The following is a 19,909-nucleotide window of genomic DNA, read 5'->3' as shown; positions in this document are numbered from 1 at the left end:
GTCAATAGCGATTTCATTGTAAAAAAAAATCACCGTCAATGATTTTCATTGAAAGGTGAGTTTGTTTATATCGGTTTAAATTTGACCACTTTTGCGTGACGAGGGGGGAGGGGGGGGGGTCTAAAACTGACCAAAAGTAGTGGACGTCATTTATGAATGACCCCAAATAAAATCACTATTTCCTCCGCTCCAAATTTTGACATTAGACCATTACATACCCATAGATTTTAGATTTTTCTTTCTCCAAACCAATTGATAGGCATCTCTTTATTTTCAACTACTTTATGCAAGAAAATTGAAGAAAATAGTACATTTCATACCTAGGACTAAAAGTCTTTTTTAGTGTGTGAGAAGTTTCCAGACAGAGCCGAAGGCGAGGTCTGGAATCGAATATGCTAAAAAAGACTTTTAGTCCGTGGTACGAATAGTATTTTTCATATTGGACTTAGAAAAAGTGCGACGAAGTCGCACCTTTCGGGTCCTGGACATGAAAAATAGATTTCGGTATTCCTTAAAACGAATCAAAATGAGTAAGGAATTAGATGGTGTGTGCTGCGTTCGTCACTGTTCTGGTTTTCTTAACAAAAAAATGCAATTTTCGGAACGAAATCGTATTACACAAATTTATTTCAACCAATTTTACCAATTTTTAATAAACTTCGAACAATCTAACGAAAAATCGAGATTACTCTATTGAATCATGTTATAGTGGAATAGTATCGTCGTCATCCATTGCATCACGGTCGTCCATTGAATCACAGTCTTCCATCAGATCAGGGTCTTCCATTGAATCACAGTCATCCATCGAATCACAGTCTTCCATCGGATCAGGGTCTTCCATTGAATCACAGTCATCCATTGAATCACATGAAGCGGCAGCGTCCGATGTGTCTGAGACATCCATCTCCATTATACTGTGGATCCATTCTAAATTAGGAGCAATAGCTGTGAATGTTGAAACTGTTTTACCGGGGCTCGCACAATTAACCGGCACAAATGATACTAATCCAATTTGAGTGGCATCGGAAGCTCGTATAAGCGGACCACCTGAGTCGCCCTGTGTTAAAGGTTGAAAATGGTAGATGATAAAGAATTAGGTAACCGATGTAATTTCAACATTTAACCGTAATACATGTCAGTGAATCTGCGAAGTTTTCTGTGCTAGAAATTTTGTCTCAGAAACTTTTTTTAATTAACCCGTACCAGGCTGTGCGTAGTGTTTTTTGAAAACATTTACCGCTTTACGAAAGATACCGGAAATATTTCAGATAGAACGAAAATATTGTACCTAAACAATATTTCAAGTGTAGGCAACGGTCATAAAATATTTACCCAGAACTATTCGGTAGAGTATGCTTACACACAGACGATACAGACAGACAGATAAAATAATAGTAGATTACGTTGGATGCTGCGAAAGTAATTCATTACACAAGGACACAATTTTGTGATACGAGCAAACTCACGAGTAAGTTTTTGAGCAACAAGCTTCGGTAACTGTTTTAGAGGCAAGTGTAGAGTTTGCATATCCGAGCCGAAGGCGAGGTATGCAATTACACTTGTCGAGAAAATAGTTACCGAAGCTTGTTGCTCGAAAACACGAGTGAGTTTGCGAGTTCTACAAAATTGTGTCCGAGAGCAATGAATTACGTCGCAGCATCCAACATATTCTGGTTTATTGCCTGCTCATGCGAAAATTGACTATTACACGGCTGTTCTGCAGAAATTCTACATAAATTCAGTATCTCAATAAACCAACACCAACAAAACAAAAATAAATCTGTTCTTCCGATAAAACGTTTACAAACAAATCTAGTGTACTGACGAAATCGGCTCACACGCTACACGTCCCCTAAAAAATTGATCCCGAAAACAGCACTCATGTTACATTAGTATTGTCGCAACAGTAGTTACAATTGCGTTGGCGACATGTTGACATTGAATAGTTTTTCGCAGTTAGTATCGATGAAGACGCATTGTTTGTGCAATTATTTTGTTAGTCCTTTTTAATGTTTTCAAAAAAATGTGCAGCAAGGTGTAGTGTTTGTACTATAAGCAAAAGCAATTAGTGTTACAAGTGGAAAATACAACGAAATGTGTGGCCATAAAGTGTTACTTCGGAACATCAATAGTACATTACTATGCAAGGGAAGTAAAGTGATATCTCGTATCCAGATGAGTAAAAGTAACCGAGGGCTTTAGCCCGAGGTACATTTACTCATCGTGATACGAGATATCACTTTATTTTCCGTGTGTAGTACGGCGTTTTACTATGCGAGTGATGTAAAGGTTATTGCCTATACATGTAATAGCCTTATTACATGCACCAGCATAGTAAAATTATTGTTACAATAAATATGGCCGACAATTCTGTGTTGTTCTAAAAGTATGTTGTAACCAGATTACTTGCGTAACAAGTTTTTCTGAAATAACTGTGTTCATCGATCAATATTTTTATCAAAAAAATGTTATTTTAGCGATATTTCTTACATTCTTTTTCGATCGATCGATTCATTCATCAAAAAAGATAAAAAAAAGATAAAATGAAAGCAAGGCAAATTTTACTTAAAAGAACTGTCAACTTGAAATAAACCCCAAATATTCCTAGTGTAATGGATCACTTTCGCAGGGGGTAAACAGCCGTGTAATAGTCAATTTTCACATGGGGCAGGCAATAAAACATTTTTTTGGTAGACTGTTGAGAATTAGAATATTTGCATTATTAGGGACTAAAATTGTAGTTGTAGAGTGTTCCCTCCCCTCTGCGGTAGTCATTCTCGGGTAAATTGTTTTTAATCTTGAGTTTGTTACACGGCAGAGTAAAATAAACCAGGCAAGAGCGGTTCATTTTCGAAACGTCAAATAAAGAACCTAATACACTGGATGAAAATGAACTCAAATGAACACTGACATAAATTGAAAAATTTTATTCGCAAAAATATAGGGCTACTATATTATTCAGGTCCCTAGTCAAACAAGCGCTCCTGCCTGGTTAACTTTACTCTGTCGTGGTTTGTTAACATCGGGTCATGGCAGTTTTTTTTTGGAAAATCTAGCCTTCACTGAACAAATCCACCGGTAAATGTATTACCGGGAAGAAAATGTTAGGTTTTTGGTTTATGCGAAACTTTGACTTGGAGACCTGGAAGAAAACATTTCCATGCCCGGTTAACATCAATTTGAATTTAATTTCATAAATTTTCTTTGCGCCAATAGAAAGTCTTTTGTTTCTAGCATAATTAAAATCGCATCGCGATAACACTTATAAGACTCTGGAATACTCACCGTACATGGCCCTGCTCCATTGGCGCCTAAGGTACAAATTTGATGCGATCTATCGCGACCGACATCAGCGCCAGTATTACATTCCTCTTCAGAAATTGTGTAGACTTTGCCTCTAAGTAATTTATGTGATTTTTGCGGATTTTTTCCCCAGCCGTCGACGAAACACTTCGTTCGATTTTCGGGTTTGTAACTTGAACTTTCTGGAAGAGAGACCGGGTCTTTTGTAACTCCGTCCAACATAATTTTTTCGGATAGTTGCAATATTGCTATGTCGTTCTTCTGGCTAAATTCTTTGAAGTGTACTTTTGATACTTCAATTACTTGTCCGGATTCCTCGTCGTCCAGATCGTTAGTTCCAACAAGAATTGTAAAATTACTCGGGTCATGCAGTGGAGGATTCGGTTTATTCATATTAGTTTCTACTGTAACACCTGCATTCACGATGGAATAATACGATAAGTATAGTATACACATAGGCACAGTGTATTTGTAATTTAATTTTTGTTTTTGGCAATGACAGTTTTTGTAATTAAAAAAAATCACGAAGCATAGCACTGCTTCTAGCACGACAACACATTATTCCAACATCAAAAAACCTCCAAATTTTCCAAATTTTATGACTGCACGATTGCATGTGTGTTTTTATTCACACCATGAAATCATGACTCCTATAGTTACGAGAAAATGGAAGGCCTATTTTGATTGCATAAGCCTCCGAATATTTCTTATGTTCATGCTAGAAGCAGAGCTGTGCACGAAGGTACATATGTTACAAAAAAATCTTCCGTTATTGTAACTTACAATGTCCAGCCGTAAGAATAAACATATCACTTAGAATTGTTCCACCACAAGCGCCTTCAACAGTGGCATTTATTTTGATACGAACTCTAGCCATACAAGGAGCATCATTTATATCAACTGTTTCTCCTTGGAAAATTCTAGACTGACCGAAACCATAGCCACTTTCAAAAAGTGCAGAAAAAAGTAAAATTCCAAAAAAAATCGGTAACATTTTCACAGCAATTGTTTTAGTTAATGAAGTGCTGCATTTCATTAATTAAGGTTTTATAGAATTTTCTTATCGTAACTTGCAGTTCACTATGCAAAAACAATTCAACAAAATTTATCAATTTGGACTAATATGGTATCGACTGATTATATAGTGTGTTTATGCAACTTTCCTAACGAATTAAGTTCTAATCAGACATCGTAAAACTCCAATTGAAATTTTGTAGGTCACCTGTCTTTATCCAATACCCAATTAACACAATCAATTTTTTATGTGGTGGTTCATTTTTTGTGTATTAAAAAAAAATTATGACAAATTAAAATAGCCGCGGAGTCCACGTGTTTTATCGTCCCTCATGGTTCGTGGATTGAGATTGGTGTAATACTGTTAGATTTTACAGGGTGAAAAACATTTGTCCTACGACTCCCCTAGAAAGGGTATCGCTAGTGCATATTATATCTCAGCCGTAATTGGGAAAATAAAGAATTCAATTTAAAAATAAATACTGACAAATTATCTGATTTGGGAGTCGTTGTGGTTTGCTGTAGTCCACACGCGAATTTGTTACAAATTCAAGTTTTTGTAATTGGAAGTTTACGCATATTTCACTGAAAAATCGAAAACGGGGAGTTCCTGAAAAAGAGGTGAGGAGTCAACGATTTTCATGAAATCACTTTTTCTTCAGAAAGTCATCACTTCTTCTGGCTTTCTAAGCATTTCGTACAAGAAATAATCCCTTTTACAAAAGGTTAAAAAAACGGCGATTTCTTAAGAAAAGGTGAGTTCTTAAAGTTTCAGGGACTATGCACCGCTTTCAGTGCAATATATATATTGCTTGGTGAAAATGGACTTCACCTAACACAAATTTAATACCTTGAACATTGGACATTGCAATGTATACCAACATATAGAAAAACTGAATTTCAAAACCCACCGAAACCCCGTGTTTCCCAAAGTATATAAACAAGTTAGGTGTTTTCACCTGCATAAAAATACTACATAAATGTCTCGCTGCGACATTTTTTATTGAGGCGTGTTGGAAGGTAATTCGAGCCGAAGACGAGGAATATAAGTATTCCACAAATCGAATTTTGAGTGGAATTTTATACACTGACGAATTGCCGAAGAAAGTATACTTTTATTTTGCATACTTTTCGATCTGCGAGGTCAAAATGGTGAAAAAAAACATGATTTTTGAGTGGGAAAGCCAATATCTTGAGATAGACGATTATTATGAGAGTTTTAATTATATAATTGATTATCAACCGAGCAATCCCAAGGGTGTATACTTGGGGAGGTCACGCAGATCACCATTTTATTAGATACACATAAAAAAGAATTCATCTATTACGTAGTTGTCAAATTTAAGAATCCATTTACTACGAAAATGTATCAAACTGTCAAATTTTGTGTGTGTCACCCGCGAGATCTGCGTGACCTCCCCAAGTATACAGCTTTGAGCAATTCTTTAACTAGGGACCGTTACTTACAAGAAGAAGCTTAAACTTACAGATGGAGTGAGATAATAGTAGAGTATGCACCTCTGTTCAAAATGTTTATTTTGACGATTCGGATGTTGTGTACTTCGCCAAAGGGGTTACCCGAGAATGTGATGATATATGGAGATGAGCTGATTTGCATTAGAAAGATAAATAATACTTTATACCACTCAGCATCATAATGTGCAAAATTTGCAAGCTTTATATGCCTCTGTTGCATAATCTCGGTGCAAAGTACTTTATTAGGCTCTAGATGAGTAAGACACATCAAGGCCGCAGGCTATAAATGTCATAAATAACCATTAAGCACGGCAGAGTAAAATAAAACAGGCAGGAGCGGTTCATTTTTGTAACGTTAAATAAGGGACCTAATACACAAGGCTGTATACTTTGGGGAGGTCACGCAGATCGCCATTTTATTAGATACGCGGGAACACACCTTTTCCATACAAACAAATTCACCAAAATTGAATTTGTATGGCGTGGTGAATTTTTTGTATGAAACGTGGTGTGTAACCCGCGTATCTGCATCTGCGTGACCTCCCCAAAGTATACAGCCTTGCTAATACACTGGATGAAAATTAACTCAAATGAACACTAACATAAATTGAAAATTTGTATTCGCAAAAAATATAGGGCCACTAGATTATTCAGGTCCATAGTCAAATCAGCGCTACTGCCTGGTTAACTTTACTCTGTCGTGCTATTAAATTTTGTTTACAGCAGTAACGTCATCTGTTATCATCTCTCTGACAACGGCTTATATTATGATATCTCTGTTTTTGGTACAAAAAATTCGATACTGTGTATAGTACTAGTCGGTATCACACTGACAGCCAGCCATATTTGAATAATATTGTCATCGACGCTATAGGAAGCATAGGTGTTTTCTATTTATTTTGATTTACTGCGAAAATTGATTATACAAATGCTGATTTCGTGTTGAAGGGATTAAACGTCTTTTAAAATCGGTACACCGCTGCCGTGTATATAATTACATTATATTGGTCAAGCCGTTGATACCGAATTCGATTCAATTGAAGTGAGTTACTATAACATTTCAACGGTTCTGCGTTTCGAACTATAATAGTTTATTCGCTTCAATATTTTACAGATTCACTGAACATTTCGCTTCTATCAAATCACATTTACCACCATCGATTGCATTCACAAAGTAAAAATTTAAGCTGAAATTATCTATGGATCACACGGAGGACGTTAAAGTAATTGATTTGGAAAATTCAGAAGAAGATGAGGACGATGACGATGAGGAGGATGGCAACGGACTATCAATGGATGCGGTTCCGTTTCAAGAAAAGGTCGAGAAGTGGTTGATGGATTGCAATGGTGCTCATGCTAGAGCACTCATCAGAGATTCTGAAAGAATTTTCCAAGAGAAGACAGTTGTAGTCAAAGAAGTCGTCGATAAAACCGAATCTTTGCACTCAGTGGACACTGAACAGTATATCAAATCGAACCGGAGAAAGACAACGACTAAAGTTACAACCACTACGATCAAGAAATACTATTCCCTGATAAAAGTTGGCAACAATGTTTGCAACAACAACGCGGAGTGCTATTCCGGTGATCGACAGTCACTTCCAGCCATTGAGAAAGTTGAGGACGAAAAATATTCATGCAAAGTGATACGAAAGAGTCCCAGAAAGCCAAGCAATAATTTACCCAGTGTCCCGGAACTAAATCAACCAAAAGTGAATCCAAAAAAACGAAATCATCAGCGAAGAAACGATTGTGATACTAATCATCTCAGTGTTGACGATAATGATCACCTGGATCTGGATCTGAATCAGGAAGTTCCTGCCAATGTTCCACAAAACTGCAATGACAGGATAAAAATTGAGCGTAAATGTGCGCCATACAACACCCGGCTGAAGAGTGAGGCAAGAGATAGAATTCGACTTTGTGTTGAAGCGTACAAAAATAAAAAGATGCCAAGGCGCGCTCCTGCCAAGAAAAAACAGAATTCTTTGTCAACAAAAGGTTGTCGAGTCACACTTAAGTCTTTCGATCATGGAACGAACTCGCTGATAACCGACGTCGATTCAAATGCGAAAACTACACCGTTACGAAATGTTGTACATTTAAGGCGCGACAGTGAGGACAGTGAACAAGATGATATTTTACTAACAAGCTATAAACCGTTTTCTCTTTGTCCATAATGTGCTAATAAAAGTTGCTTCAGCAAAAATGCTTAATTGTTTTACTGTTGAATTTATCGATGATCGGAGGGTGTTGAGATAAGTTATTGCTGGGATACAAAGAAAATTCCCAATTAAATCGCTGAAAGAAGGGACGAGTCGTAATGTTTGTCGGAGCTACACTTTGAAACCACGAACAATCGTCTTCGCTCTCTGTCACATCATATTCGAGTTTCGGATTTGTTTAATTTTCGATTAATCTTATCTAGAGTTTCTACAGAATCACATTTGATAAAAACCGTCACTTGTGTTCATAGCAATCTCTATCTTGCAACACTTCTAATTCAGTCGATTGATTTATTTTCACTTTGTCCGATATTTTCTTCAAGAGAAAATGTTACACATCAAGGAAACCTTGCAAAACATTAATCCCAGTTACAAAGGAGTTGGAAATTTGCTACTCGACAGCCATGACGACGACGCACAGTGGAACATTTTACAAGAAAATGTTAGTCTCCCTGCTGCCACATTGTCTTCGTCAGCCATAAATCATAACCAGTTGTGGATGGAGACATTCGCTGAAAGATTTAAATTTCTCTTGGCTCCACACGGTAAGACGACAATGCTGCCCGGATTGTTCAGTTTGCAAGTCGCCTCGCAATTCTGCTACGGAATGACGCTAGCAACCGTTTCTCAGGTTACTGTAGCGTTTAAAAGTGGAATCAAACGAGTGATAATGGCCAATCAACTCGTCGGAAAATGTAACATGGACATCATATCAACGATTATGGAAAACGATCCAACGTTTGAGTTTATTTGCCTGGTGGATTCGTCCGAAAATGTAGCCCAGATAGGCCAGTTCTTTGGGAAACGTAAACAAAATGTGAAGGTCCTGCTAGAGTACGGTGTGGACGGTGGTAGAACTGGAATTAGGGATGAGAATCGGGAGAGGACAGTGTTGACAGAATTACGAAATTGGACTGATTCTGTTTCGGTTGTTGGGGTGGAGTTCTTCGAAGGAATTTTACAAGATGCAACAGAGATTCGACGTTTTATCAGTTGGTCACTATCTCGAGTGCAGAAACTGGCAGCCGACAATGTTTTTATCAACGACGAAATTATCATTACCGGTGCGGGTACATCATGGTTTGACATAGTTGCAGAAGACTTTCTAAAGTTTCAAGAGAACTGTCCGCTTCGACTAAAGAAAATTATCCGGTCCGGCTGCTATCTTATCTACGATAACGGATTGTATGCACAAATGGAAAAAAGGGTCTCGGATATGAACTTCGGAGAAGGTAACGAATGGAAAATTTTGTCAGAAAGTCTCAAGCCGACACTAAAGGTTTGGGCGTATGTTCAATCGATACCCGAAAAGAATCTAGCAATTATCGGAATGGGTAGAAGAGACGCGGGGAATGATTCCGGCTTCCCAGTTCTGCATCTACATTTCAGGCCTGGTCAAGCAGCACCGACCTATTACGATAAGACCAAATATCCGGAAGTATTTAAGATGATGGACCAGCACACTTTTCTGCGAATTGGAGACGATGACGACTTTCAGGTGGGTGACATTGTTGCTTTCGATATTTATCACGCATGTACAACCATGGATAAATGGAGAAATGTCTTGCTGATCGACGATGAATTTAATGTACGCCAAATATTTCAATCGGAATTTTAAGGCGGTATGATTATGACGAAATAAATAAAAACATTTGAAAGGGTTAAATGGTTTGGATTTCATTTCTATTCAGTCTTCATTTTGTGGTGGTACAATTTGTTCGTCTAATCAACTGTATCCGCTGAATGCGCAACGAACAAGGTATATTCAGTTGTATGCCGTGCGCAGCCAATCAAAAATGTATTCTGAGATCATCGGTCCGAACGCAATAATCTCGCCAATTTGACTGTACGAGCTGTACGAGAAAGGTAGTAGGTAGACTACAGCCGCGCAAATTGTTTTGATGAGAGGAGCAGGGGGTTGATAAGACCAAAATCATTGATGATTTGCATCAATTAATGTGGACAGAACAATCGGTCCGGCTACTATTCTGCTTAAAGGACGTGATGGCTTAAGACCCTCAAACTGTGTCCGGCCATTTCCGTGCGTTATACTGCAAATAAAGAAAGGAAAAATCGTTAGATCTTATTCAACTGGTATAATGGGTGGAATGACTGGTTGGCATATTGAATGCGTTCTCAGATTGAATTTTAAGATAAATAATCACTTTAGGATCATATGTCCCTATCATTAGTTATCATCATTGAAAATGTGACCTCTCAACTCAGCTTAGCGAAATTTTCGAATTAAATTCTCAGCGTCTAAACTGAGTTCCGGTCAATGAAATTTCTAGTTAAAAATGAAACAAAAATTAAGGAAAACTCACCGTCGTTTGAAGCTGATCCAGACGTGATATTGCTGTCTCTCCACTCTTGTCACAGACGACCATCATAATATCAAATAAATACAAAGAAAAAACTCGGAGAATACTTTTCGTCGAAATGATATTGTTGCTCAATGTACGCCAAATATTTCAATCGGAATTTTAAGACGTTATGTGAACGATAATGACCAGTCATTGTCGGTGAGCTTGCGAAATAAATAAGAGTCAAATTGTTTGGATTTCATTTCTATTCAGTCTTGTGGTGGCACAATTTGTCCGTCAGGTATGTTTGATTACTTAATCCGCTGAATGTACAACGAAACAATGTGAGTTACACTCAGTTGTATGCCGTGCGCAGCCAATCAAAAATGTATTCTGAGATCATCGGCCGGAACGCAATAATTTTGCCAATTTAGATACTGTACGAGAAAGGTGGTCTACAGCCACGTAAATTGATTTGATGAGAGGAGCAGATTTGATAAGACCAAAATCATTGATGATCTGCATTGACAGGCGATTGTTTTAATGTGAACAGCAATCAACAATCGGTCCAACTACTATTCTGCTAGTAGGGCGTGATGGATTAAAACCTTCAAACTATGTCCCGCCATTTCCGAGCGTTAAACTGCAAATAAAGAAAGGAAAAATCGTCAGATCTTATTCAACTGGTGTAATTAGTGGAATGACTGGTTGGCATATTGAATGTGTTCTCAGATTGAATTTTAAGATAAATAATCACTTTAGGATCATATGTCCCTATCATTAGTTTTCATCATTGAAAATGTGACCTCTCAACTCAGCTTAGCGAAATCTAAATATTCGAATTGAATTGTCATCGTCTAAACTGAGTTCCGGTCAATGAAAATGAAAGAAAGAAAAACTCACCATAGTTTGAAGTTGATCCAGACGTGATATTGCTGTATCTCCACTCCCAAAGCAACGGGATACATAACAGACGACCATCACAATACCAATATCAAATAAATACAAAGAAAAAACTCGGAAAATACTTTTCGTCGAAATGACCACATCATTTTTATGTTTAATTTATTTTCTAGTTCCTTAAACAACTTATCAAAATTATAAAATTGGTTTTGAGCGTCTCCAATCAATTCAGTATATTTAATGGTTAGCTTTTTTGTTTGTGAGATGTAATGGAATTTCAAATTTAAATTTAGGAAAAATGATTTACTGATTGGGACACATCGAAATAATAATCGATTGATGTAAATTGTTGTAAATTAAATCTGCAAAATTAGCAAAGAAAAAATGGAACATCCAATTAGCATATCGTAAATGCACTGGTAAAATGTCTAGAAGTACTTACACTACTTCAATTGAGTGTAGAAAAACCATACATAATTCAATGTAAGTCCGTAATTATCCAAAACTTTAATCGTTTAGCTTATCTTCCCTCGACTAGAAAAAAAGAAATAAAAAAAAATCAGAAAATGGGATTGCAAACGCAAACATGACGCAAAAACTCACTGTAAGATGACAGGTCAATTTCGTCCGGCAATTCGCTGATGTTTACGTCAAACCGCTCTTGCACCTCATTCAAGATTTTAGCATCTGATTCGTCCGACACAAAGGTAATGGCCAAACCCTTGGTACCGAAACGTCCAGCACGAGCAACTCGATGCAAATATGTGTCCGAGTCTTCTGGCATGTCGTAGTTGAAGACAATGTTTACTCTTTCGATATCCATACCACGGCCGAATAGGTTCGTTGCGACCAAAATTCGCTGCAAAAGGGAATTAGTTTCAGAGGTCAGTGGAAGAATTTTTTTTAAAGAACAATTGGCGCCGAGAGTGAGCTTCGTTGATTTCATAAAAGAAATAACTTTTTACATTGGAGCTTGGAGTAAAAACGACACAAAACCGTTGGTTTCATGATTGTAAAATCTAATTCGTACATGCACGCGCCACAATTTCACAATTGTCGAAATAACAGACCCAATAGCAAAATGCCAACTTTGCAAAGAATTTTAAAACAAAATAAGTTTCTTGCTTCAATGGAACATAATAATGAATCGAGTGAGTCAAGCAGTGCAGTGCATAAAAAAATGCAAGGAAATCTCATCTCACCTTCTGAAAATCTTTGAACTGTTGATAACGAGACAATCTCTCTTCTTGTACCATTCCACGATGAATGCCAATAGCTGGGAAATTCTGATCAGTCAATAGGGTTGCCAGGGCTACACATCGTTGAACTGACTTCACGAAAATTACAACCTGCGATAGCACACAAAAAAAATTCATTGAAAGAATCACTCAAGGAAGTGATTAGCCGGTTGGCTCGACTAGGTCCGCTGCTTTGTACCTGGTTAAATTCTAAAACGTCCAATAGCTCGAACAGTTTTTTATTCTTTTCGTTTTCCTTGAGCTTAACGTAATGTTGCTGTAATCCGTGGAGCGTTAGTTTGGCCTCATCGTCGACGTACACTTCCATTGGCTGAAGATCGAGACGAAAATAAACGATTTTTGGTTAGTGAACGGGATTTTATGCTAAAAACAATGCCGCTAAGATGGTGAAAGAGTTAAAATTGTGAAAAGATGACTTTAGAAACGAGAGAAAAATTAAAATTAAATTTGTATAAAACACCATCATTTACTGTTGTCTTTATCTGCACAACAACCGGGGAAAACGTGCGCTTTGTTTTCATTTTTTTTTTCATTTAAAAAAATTATGTCAGTTGATTGGGCACCAGTCACACACAATAGTTATGGGGCGGTTGGTTCTAGTTGCATACGTTTTGTGTAGATCTTGTGGTTGGATACAATCCTCGACAACGGCAATTGTTGATCGGAATGGTTTCCACGGGAAAAACAACGATCCAAATCGTATGTCCTCATGGGAAGCATTAGGTTGTTTCACTATGGAAGCATGTACATTGGATACGGTTCACGTTCACATTGATGTGGCACAGTGTCCTTGAATATTACGCGTTACAAACCCCATTCCCCGTGTTTCTCTCTTCTTTTTTTTTTGATTATATACGATAACACCATCAGTTAAACGCGCACCTTAACTTAATTCCAGCACTCCAAACAAAACGCGTTTACATTTCGATCGCCTTCAACGTAATTCCCATTAAACCCTCAATGACACTCCAAAGGAAAACGTTTTTTCTTGCATCGCAGCGAATCGGCAAGCATCTGATTTCAAATGATTTCTTGTTAACTTGTTATCCCACCCCTGCTATATGAACAACGTTTCAGCGTCCGCTCCATTTGTGCATATTTCATTAACATCCAACTGACCCCATAACGATTTAGTGCTACTTTGGACGAGCTCATCCATCGTGTCATGAAACGTTTAACGCTTTTTATCGCCATGTTTTCAACCGTTTGGTAAAGTGTGACTGTGGCAGTAAGTAGAATAAATGAGTTCAATTACATCTTGCATGAATTTCTTGCAGACGGGACGAATGTCTTTGCTGAGTGTGGCGGAGAACATCATAACTTGTTTGCTATGTGGTGTGTTGCGGAAAATTTCTTGAACGTCGCGACGCATATCTGCAAAGAAACGAAAAAAAATTTATTTCTCTGTTCCACAACATCCATGCCATACATGGGGAGAATTTAGGCAAATCAGATTTTCATTTAATGAAAAGATAACGAATCACTGTTGGTTCATATGTCCCTATCTGTAGGTATCATCATTTGAATAATTTAGAGAAAACAGAGAAAAAAACACTTAAAATCGTGACTCACCTAATTGTTCCAGCATTTTGTCACACTCATCGAGGATGAAATGCTTGATGTTCTTCAAATTCAATTTTTTATTGCGAATCAATGCCAATATGCGTCCGGGCGTTCCAACCACTATGTGAGGGTTAATTGATTTCAGGGTCTCTTCGTCTTTTTGAATCGGCATGCCACCGAAGAATACACCCACTTTGATGGTGGGCATATATTTGGAGAAGCGTTCGTACTCTTTGCTGATTTGGAAAGCCAATTCACGGGTATGGCACATAACCAACACATACACATGATTTTCGGTCGGTTCCAATTGCTGAAGCGTAGCCAAAACGAAAACGGCCGTTTTACCCATACCAGACTTGGCCTGACACAAAATGTCCATACCGAGTACCGCTTGCGGTATACATTCGTGTTGAACTGTGAACAAATGCATCTTATATCAGTATGCATGACGTGTAAAGCATTATGACGCGGAGTTTATTTACCTTCAGACGGATGTTCGAAACCACAGTCGACAATAGCTCGCAATATTTCAGGTTTCAAAAGGAAATCTCGGAAACCACTGCTGTGAATGGATACGTATGTGCCTTTAACATCTTTTTTTGGTGGTTCTGCCACTTCAACTCCTTGTTCGGTTTGTTCTTCGTCTTCATAATCCAAGAGGTCATCATTATCGGCCATTTTGATTGATTTTTGTGGCGAAATTAAGGTTGAAAGCTACAAACAGTTGAAAAACCGACTTTAATAATTGGAACGCACAAATAATTCACTCGTTAACGTGGCTATGATTTAAATTTAAATAAAAATGTTTGCCGATCGACTGTATGAGGAAAACAACGAAAACAAAAATAAAAATTTTCCTTTGAGACGCCGACATTTTTAAGCTTGTTAAGTGCTGCTATTAGCCAATTTTTGATAATTCAATTATCGACACACGGTGCATAATTGCATATTCTTCAAATTAATTAATATTTTGTGTTACGATGACTTGAATGGATTGAGATATTTTCAAATGTAAATACGTACATTTTGCGAGTCCTCGATTACTTCTTTTCTATCGACCGGTTTGTCGTTGAGTGTCGGTTGATGGCTGTGGCTGACTGTCAGTTTAACTGTCTTGTACTAGAAGGTACACGCCATGTCGACGGAATGTGTTTGATCTAGAACAATGAAGCCGCCATTTTTTGAATTTTATCGGATCAAGGTAAATATAGTGAGAAGGTAATGCCATATATAACCGAATCAGATGTGCGGTGGCACGAAAATTCGATACAAACGCCATCTCATCCCTTCGTTGAAAGCAAAAAATGGAATAGAAAGTCGGGCCATCTGTTGTGAGATCGCGAAAATATTTTTGTGAAATACAAGTAAATCGTAGTCAAGATTTAAAAAAAGATATCATTGGCATCGAACTTATGTGCTAGGCCGCGCGTCTGAATGGCTTTACCTCCTCACTATATTTACCTTGGTTTTAAGGTGGAATAACCATTTCTGATCGAGTTATCAGGAAAATCTTTTGAATGCCGGTTGTTGGTTTTCGAATCTGAGGTGAAGAGTGAAGGGGGCCGTAATCAATCAAGGTACAACGCACAATGCAGTTCCATTTCGCCAACCAGTGAAACGCTGTTTTTGTTATATAATCAGATGGATTGAATGGTATACCTATTATAGACACAATGTGCTGAAAGAACAAGCTAAGACCCCACGAAGTCTTCTGAGTTGATCATGAAGGCGATCAAGTTGTTTTATCTTAGAAAATCTGCAATGAGTGTGTTTAACAAATTTTACGTCCACCTGTCTCGATGCAAGGCTTTGAAATAACAACTTCAGAGGGGGAAACAACAATTGAAAATCTTGTCCCACAGTTCGATCATTCGCACATTATTTACCTTTAATCGCCCGAACTCTGTCGAACCATTACATTTGAGAGTGTTGTTTCTCACTCAGACATTTCTGAGTTAGCCACTAAGGCAACGGCATTAAAATTTCTCTGCTTGTGAAAGTCTATGACGGTTTAACAAAACACATTTTTTTCTTCAAATTGACTTTTGACACAATTTGTAATGAGTGCGCTTAACAAATTTGATACCACCCGCCTTCGTGGTTGTCTTCAAGGTTCTGAAAGACAAGGTTACGACAAGTCTGAGTTGATCACGAAGGCGGTGACACACAAATTGAGTTCAGCGGCCACGAAGTTTGTATGAAAAAGGCAACGTAACAAAAACAAAATTCAGAATTTTCCTAAAAAAACATTTTCTTCAAGTTGATTTCACACACAATCTGTACTGAGTATTCCCGTGAAGTATCGCCAAAGTCAAATCGCCAAGAAAAAATTAAATCGCCAAAGTGTGAAGAACAACCAAGAAAAATCGCCAAAGTGTTAAGAAACGCCAATTATTTGACTTTTTTCTTTTTGTCATTTCTTCTCACTTTGACGAATTTTCTTGGCGTTTCTTCACACTTTAGCGATTTTTTTCGTCGTTTCTTCACACTTTGTCGATTTTTTTTGGCGATTTAAAAAATTCTCAGAAACTGACGAATCGCCAAAAAAATTGCCAAAGTGTGAAGAACCGCCAAGAAAAATCGCCAAAGTGTGAAGAAATGACAAAATGTGAAGAAACACCAACATTTTTTTTTTGCGATTTGTCTTTTGCGTTACTTCACGTGAATGTACTGAGTGCCAGAGTTGGATCGGTTATCCGAAAAACCGAAAATTTCGGTTCGGATAGAACCGAACCGAGAATTTCGGTTCGGATTGAACCGAACCGAAATTTTCGGTTCGGTTTGAACCGAACCGAATACTTTGGTTTTGTCGTAAAACAATATGAAATGAAGGCAGACTCGTCAAAATTGATTGATTTCATTATGAACTAAACAAAAAGATGTAAATGGAGCAATTGCATGCGATTTTTGTGAGAAAACGAATTTGACAAGAACTTATGAGATTTTCAATTCTCAATAAAAGTATCATGCAATTGCTCCAGAATTGCTCCATTTACTTCTTTTTGGTTAGTTCATAATGAAATCAATCAATTTTGACGAGTCTGCCTTCATTTCATATTGTTTTTCGACAAAACCAAAGTTTTCGGTTCGGTTCAATCCGAACCGAAATTCTCGGTTCGGTTCAATCCGAACCGAAATTCTCGGTTCGGTTCAATCCGAACCGAAATTCTCGGTTCGGTTCAATCCGAACCGAAATTCTCGGTTCGGTTCAATCCGAACCGAAATTTTCGGTTTTTCGGATAACCGATCCAACTCTGCTGAGTGCTTTTATCAATTTTGGTGTCACCCGCCTTCGTGGCTGTATTAACCTGTTGTTTCAGAACCTTGGTTGTCTTAACCTGTTCTTTCAGAACCTTGATCAGACCTTTAGTTTTATACCTTCCAATTTTCTAATTTTCATATGAAACAGTAGTAGAGTCGGTCTGCTACATATTTTTAGTGTGTGAGTGAGTGTAGTGTCAAATTTTGTCAAATTATCATTTTCTATATGTCCTAATACTCGAAAAGAGCAGAAAAATTCAAAAATACTACGAAACTACGCAGTTAAATTGATTTCTTTTTCTAATCATTAAAAATGGATACCGTACGAAAGTTTTTAAATTTAAAACGAGATGAAAATATTGACAAACCACCAAAGTACGTATCACTATCAAATAATTTCATCTGAAACTTTCATTATCACTGTACCCCATCATCATCATCTGTTTTCGTTTGTTATTGATTTTTCCGACAATGGTGTCGGCTGTCGGCATTTATATTTTCCGGAAATAAACTTTAGTTATAAAAAAGATTGAATTTACATTTTGAACAGGCAACCACCGTTTGGCAACGAGTTTCGTAAGCCAGTTTGGTTCGATGATTGCGAATCGGATGATGAATTGTCCGAGCGCAAAGGATTCCAAGTTTTTACCAACCCAATGGAAATGCAAAAATATTTTGAGCAACAAATGATCGAAATGTTGAAAAGTTTTGAGATGATTGATGAAAACGGTCAGTAAATGTGGTACACGATAGTCATTCCAGTTGGTAGAAGAATAACTTTTCTTTTTTAAATCGATCAACAGGAAAGATGATCATTGATGAAAATGTCCGCGAGAACTTTTTGAAACCAGGATTCGAGGACATGCAAAAGGATTTAATGGATAAGAATAAGGCTATCGATACAGATTTGGACGACGAAATCTATGCTGACCAGTTGCACTCGTTGCTTCAACGTATTTCACCGGAATTGGAAAAGTCTTCCAAAATGAAACCATACGTCGAAGGCAACAAAAGCGCCAAGAAAACGGATGAAGAAACGATCTGGGATCGCATTCACGGTACATTTGTTGAAGACGCTAAGCCAAATCCTCCAAAGCGCAATCAACTGATGAAAAAACTACCACATCCTCGCGGCGGTGTATTCGAAGGTGCGTTCCAGGGACCGAAAGTTTTTCGTCAAAGTGTAATGACTCAAGTCGTTCGCAAGCCGGATGGTTCCACTGAAACTCGTCGCACTGTACGAGATGCAGATGGCAATGAAAATACAACGGTAACGAAACGTTTTAACGATGGCAAAGTTGAAACGTTTTCGTATCCGGGCAATGGGACAATCGTTCCGACGCCATCAGTCCAACGGGATAACGCGTCGATGTTCCTGGTCGGCAATGGGGACCGCAATGTCGTCGTGACGAAAGACGGTTACGCAATCCCGAAATTGTGGTGACTACTGGCTGTGGGGGATGAATTTTTCGATTTTTGTCTGAATTTTATCATCAAATTATTGTCACACACTAGCTGAAATACAGCGATTCTACGCGGTAGGACGTGGTTAATTAAGTTTAATGCAGCCGATGATGGATGTAGGGAACAGTGGCATAAGATTTTGTTTTGTATTAGAATCCTATTTTCAGAATTTTGTTTGCCATTAAGTTAGAGCTTAATTTTCTATTTCCACTCCACTCAGACATCGGACGTTTTAATATCATTGGGAGTCAAAACGTTTTATTTTTCCCTTAAATTATTTGAAGAAAAAACAAAACAAAAATAATTTTACGTGTGATATTATTATAATATGCCCCAGCCAGTAAATTAAGAGATTTTTTTTTCATCCTTTTGATGATACTAATAATATATATATATGTGTGTGCTCGGTCAGTAAGTGCAGAGCGTATTAGCTGGTAAAGACAAAATGTTGGTTTTCTTCCTTCATCAGTAACATAATTGAATAAAAAAAAACTAGTAATTGTGTAGCAACAAGACAACCGATCTTTCATTTCAACTCAACTCAAAAGAGTAGGAAGAGCGGAAAAACTACTTCGACTAATTTCTGTCGGTTCCCGTGCATCCGAAATGCAACCAAAAAAACAAGAATTCTTTTCCCCGATTGCGCTACTCCCATTAGCTTTCAAATATGCACGGGTACAGTGACAAGATGAATGCACTTTTGAAGTGTAGTTTTGATAATTTTTTTGCTTTTACAGCTGCTAACTTACTTCTTCGATATCAGTAAACATAAACCAATGCAAAAGAAGACAGTTCCTCCGGTATGTATTGGTAACGGGGAGTCAAAAGTGGTGTCGGCAAATCCACAGTTGGTTTGTGTTTGCTGATGTCGAAACCGTAAGTTAGCAAACCCAGAAGAACAAGAAAAAATGTTTTTTAATCAAATATTGTCCAAGCCAGGAATTGATTGAGTAAAGGAACTGAGTCTCAAATTTACACTTCAAAAGGGCATTCATCCATGCATATTTGGTGTCATTGGAAAACTAATGCCAGTAGCAAGTTCGCCGAAGTAGCCTAATTTCAACCAGCTTTATGCCTGTTGCTGACTGTCCATTAAAAGACTTGCCCCAATTCTGTCAAGTTTCAAATGAAATGGCCG

General features: G+C 37.7%; 5 protein-coding genes and 1 long non-coding RNA gene across 7 annotated transcripts; 3 read left to right on the top strand and 3 right to left on the bottom strand.

Moving 5' to 3' along the window:
• Positions 1-602: 602 nt before the first annotated feature.
• LOC119076328 (chymotrypsin-1-like) lies at positions 603-4,527 on the bottom strand. Its single transcript, XM_037183011.1, has 3 exons — positions 4,087-4,527; positions 3,286-3,716; positions 603-1,057 (listed from the first exon to the last, which is right to left on the bottom strand). Exons 1-3 carry the CDS (start codon positions 4,337-4,339, stop codon positions 704-706), a joined length of 1,038 nt encoding a protein of 345 aa, XP_037038906.1. The 5' UTR covers positions 4,340-4,527; the 3' UTR covers positions 603-703.
• Positions 4,528-6,632: 2,105 nt separating this feature from the next.
• Positions 6,633-8,004, top strand: LOC119076329. Its single transcript, XM_037183012.1, has 2 exons — positions 6,633-6,835; positions 6,908-8,004. The coding sequence occupies exon 2, from the start codon at positions 6,993-6,995 to the stop codon at positions 7,971-7,973; it is 981 nt and encodes a 326-aa protein (XP_037038907.1). The 5' UTR covers positions 6,633-6,835; positions 6,908-6,992; the 3' UTR covers positions 7,974-8,004.
• Positions 8,005-8,256: 252 nt separating this feature from the next.
• Positions 8,257-10,571, top strand: LOC119076326. The gene is made up of 2 exons (XM_037183008.1): positions 8,257-9,637; positions 10,507-10,571. The coding sequence occupies exon 1, from the start codon at positions 8,347-8,349 to the stop codon at positions 9,634-9,636; it is 1,290 nt and encodes a 429-aa protein (XP_037038903.1). The 5' UTR covers positions 8,257-8,346; the 3' UTR covers position 9,637; positions 10,507-10,571.
• LOC119076330 lies at positions 9,687-11,145 on the bottom strand. Its single transcript, XR_005087606.1, has 2 exons — positions 10,343-11,145; positions 9,687-10,069 (listed from the first exon to the last, which is right to left on the bottom strand). It is a non-coding gene; the product is annotated as an uncharacterized LOC119076330 (long non-coding RNA).
• Positions 11,146-11,346: 201 nt separating this feature from the next.
• LOC119076327 (ATP-dependent RNA helicase WM6) lies at positions 11,347-15,155 on the bottom strand. Of its 2 annotated transcripts, XR_005087605.1 has the most exons (9): positions 15,070-15,155; positions 14,529-14,760; positions 14,056-14,460; positions 13,739-13,857; positions 12,662-12,793; positions 12,427-12,573; positions 11,828-12,083; positions 11,667-11,758; positions 11,347-11,586 (listed from the first exon to the last, which is right to left on the bottom strand). XR_005087605.1 is itself a non-coding variant. In XM_037183009.1 (8 exons), exons 2-8 carry the CDS (start codon positions 14,722-14,724, stop codon positions 11,745-11,747), a joined length of 1,269 nt encoding a protein of 422 aa, XP_037038904.1. In that variant the 5' UTR covers positions 14,725-14,760; positions 15,070-15,155; the 3' UTR covers positions 11,662-11,744. The 2 variants fall into 2 exon arrangements, 1 of the variants encoding a protein (XP_037038904.1); XM_037183009.1 differs by lacking the exon at positions 11,347-11,586 and having other exon boundaries at positions 11,662-11,758.
• A 2,345-nt stretch (positions 15,156-17,500) lies between these two features.
• Positions 17,501-19,286, top strand: LOC119076322. The gene is made up of 3 exons (XM_037182994.1): positions 17,501-17,682; positions 17,858-18,036; positions 18,111-19,286. The coding sequence occupies exons 1-3, from the start codon at positions 17,621-17,623 to the stop codon at positions 18,749-18,751; spliced, it is 882 nt and encodes a 293-aa protein (XP_037038889.1). The 5' UTR covers positions 17,501-17,620; the 3' UTR covers positions 18,752-19,286.
• The last annotated feature ends 623 nt before the right edge of the window (positions 19,287-19,909 follow it).

Source organism: Bradysia coprophila, unplaced genomic scaffold, assembly GCF_014529535.1.
Source record: "Bradysia coprophila strain Holo2 unplaced genomic scaffold, BU_Bcop_v1 contig_232, whole genome shotgun sequence".
Lineage (NCBI taxonomy): Eukaryota > Metazoa > Arthropoda > Insecta > Diptera > Sciaridae > Bradysia > Bradysia coprophila.
This window is presented reverse-complemented; position numbering and strand designations above follow the sequence as displayed.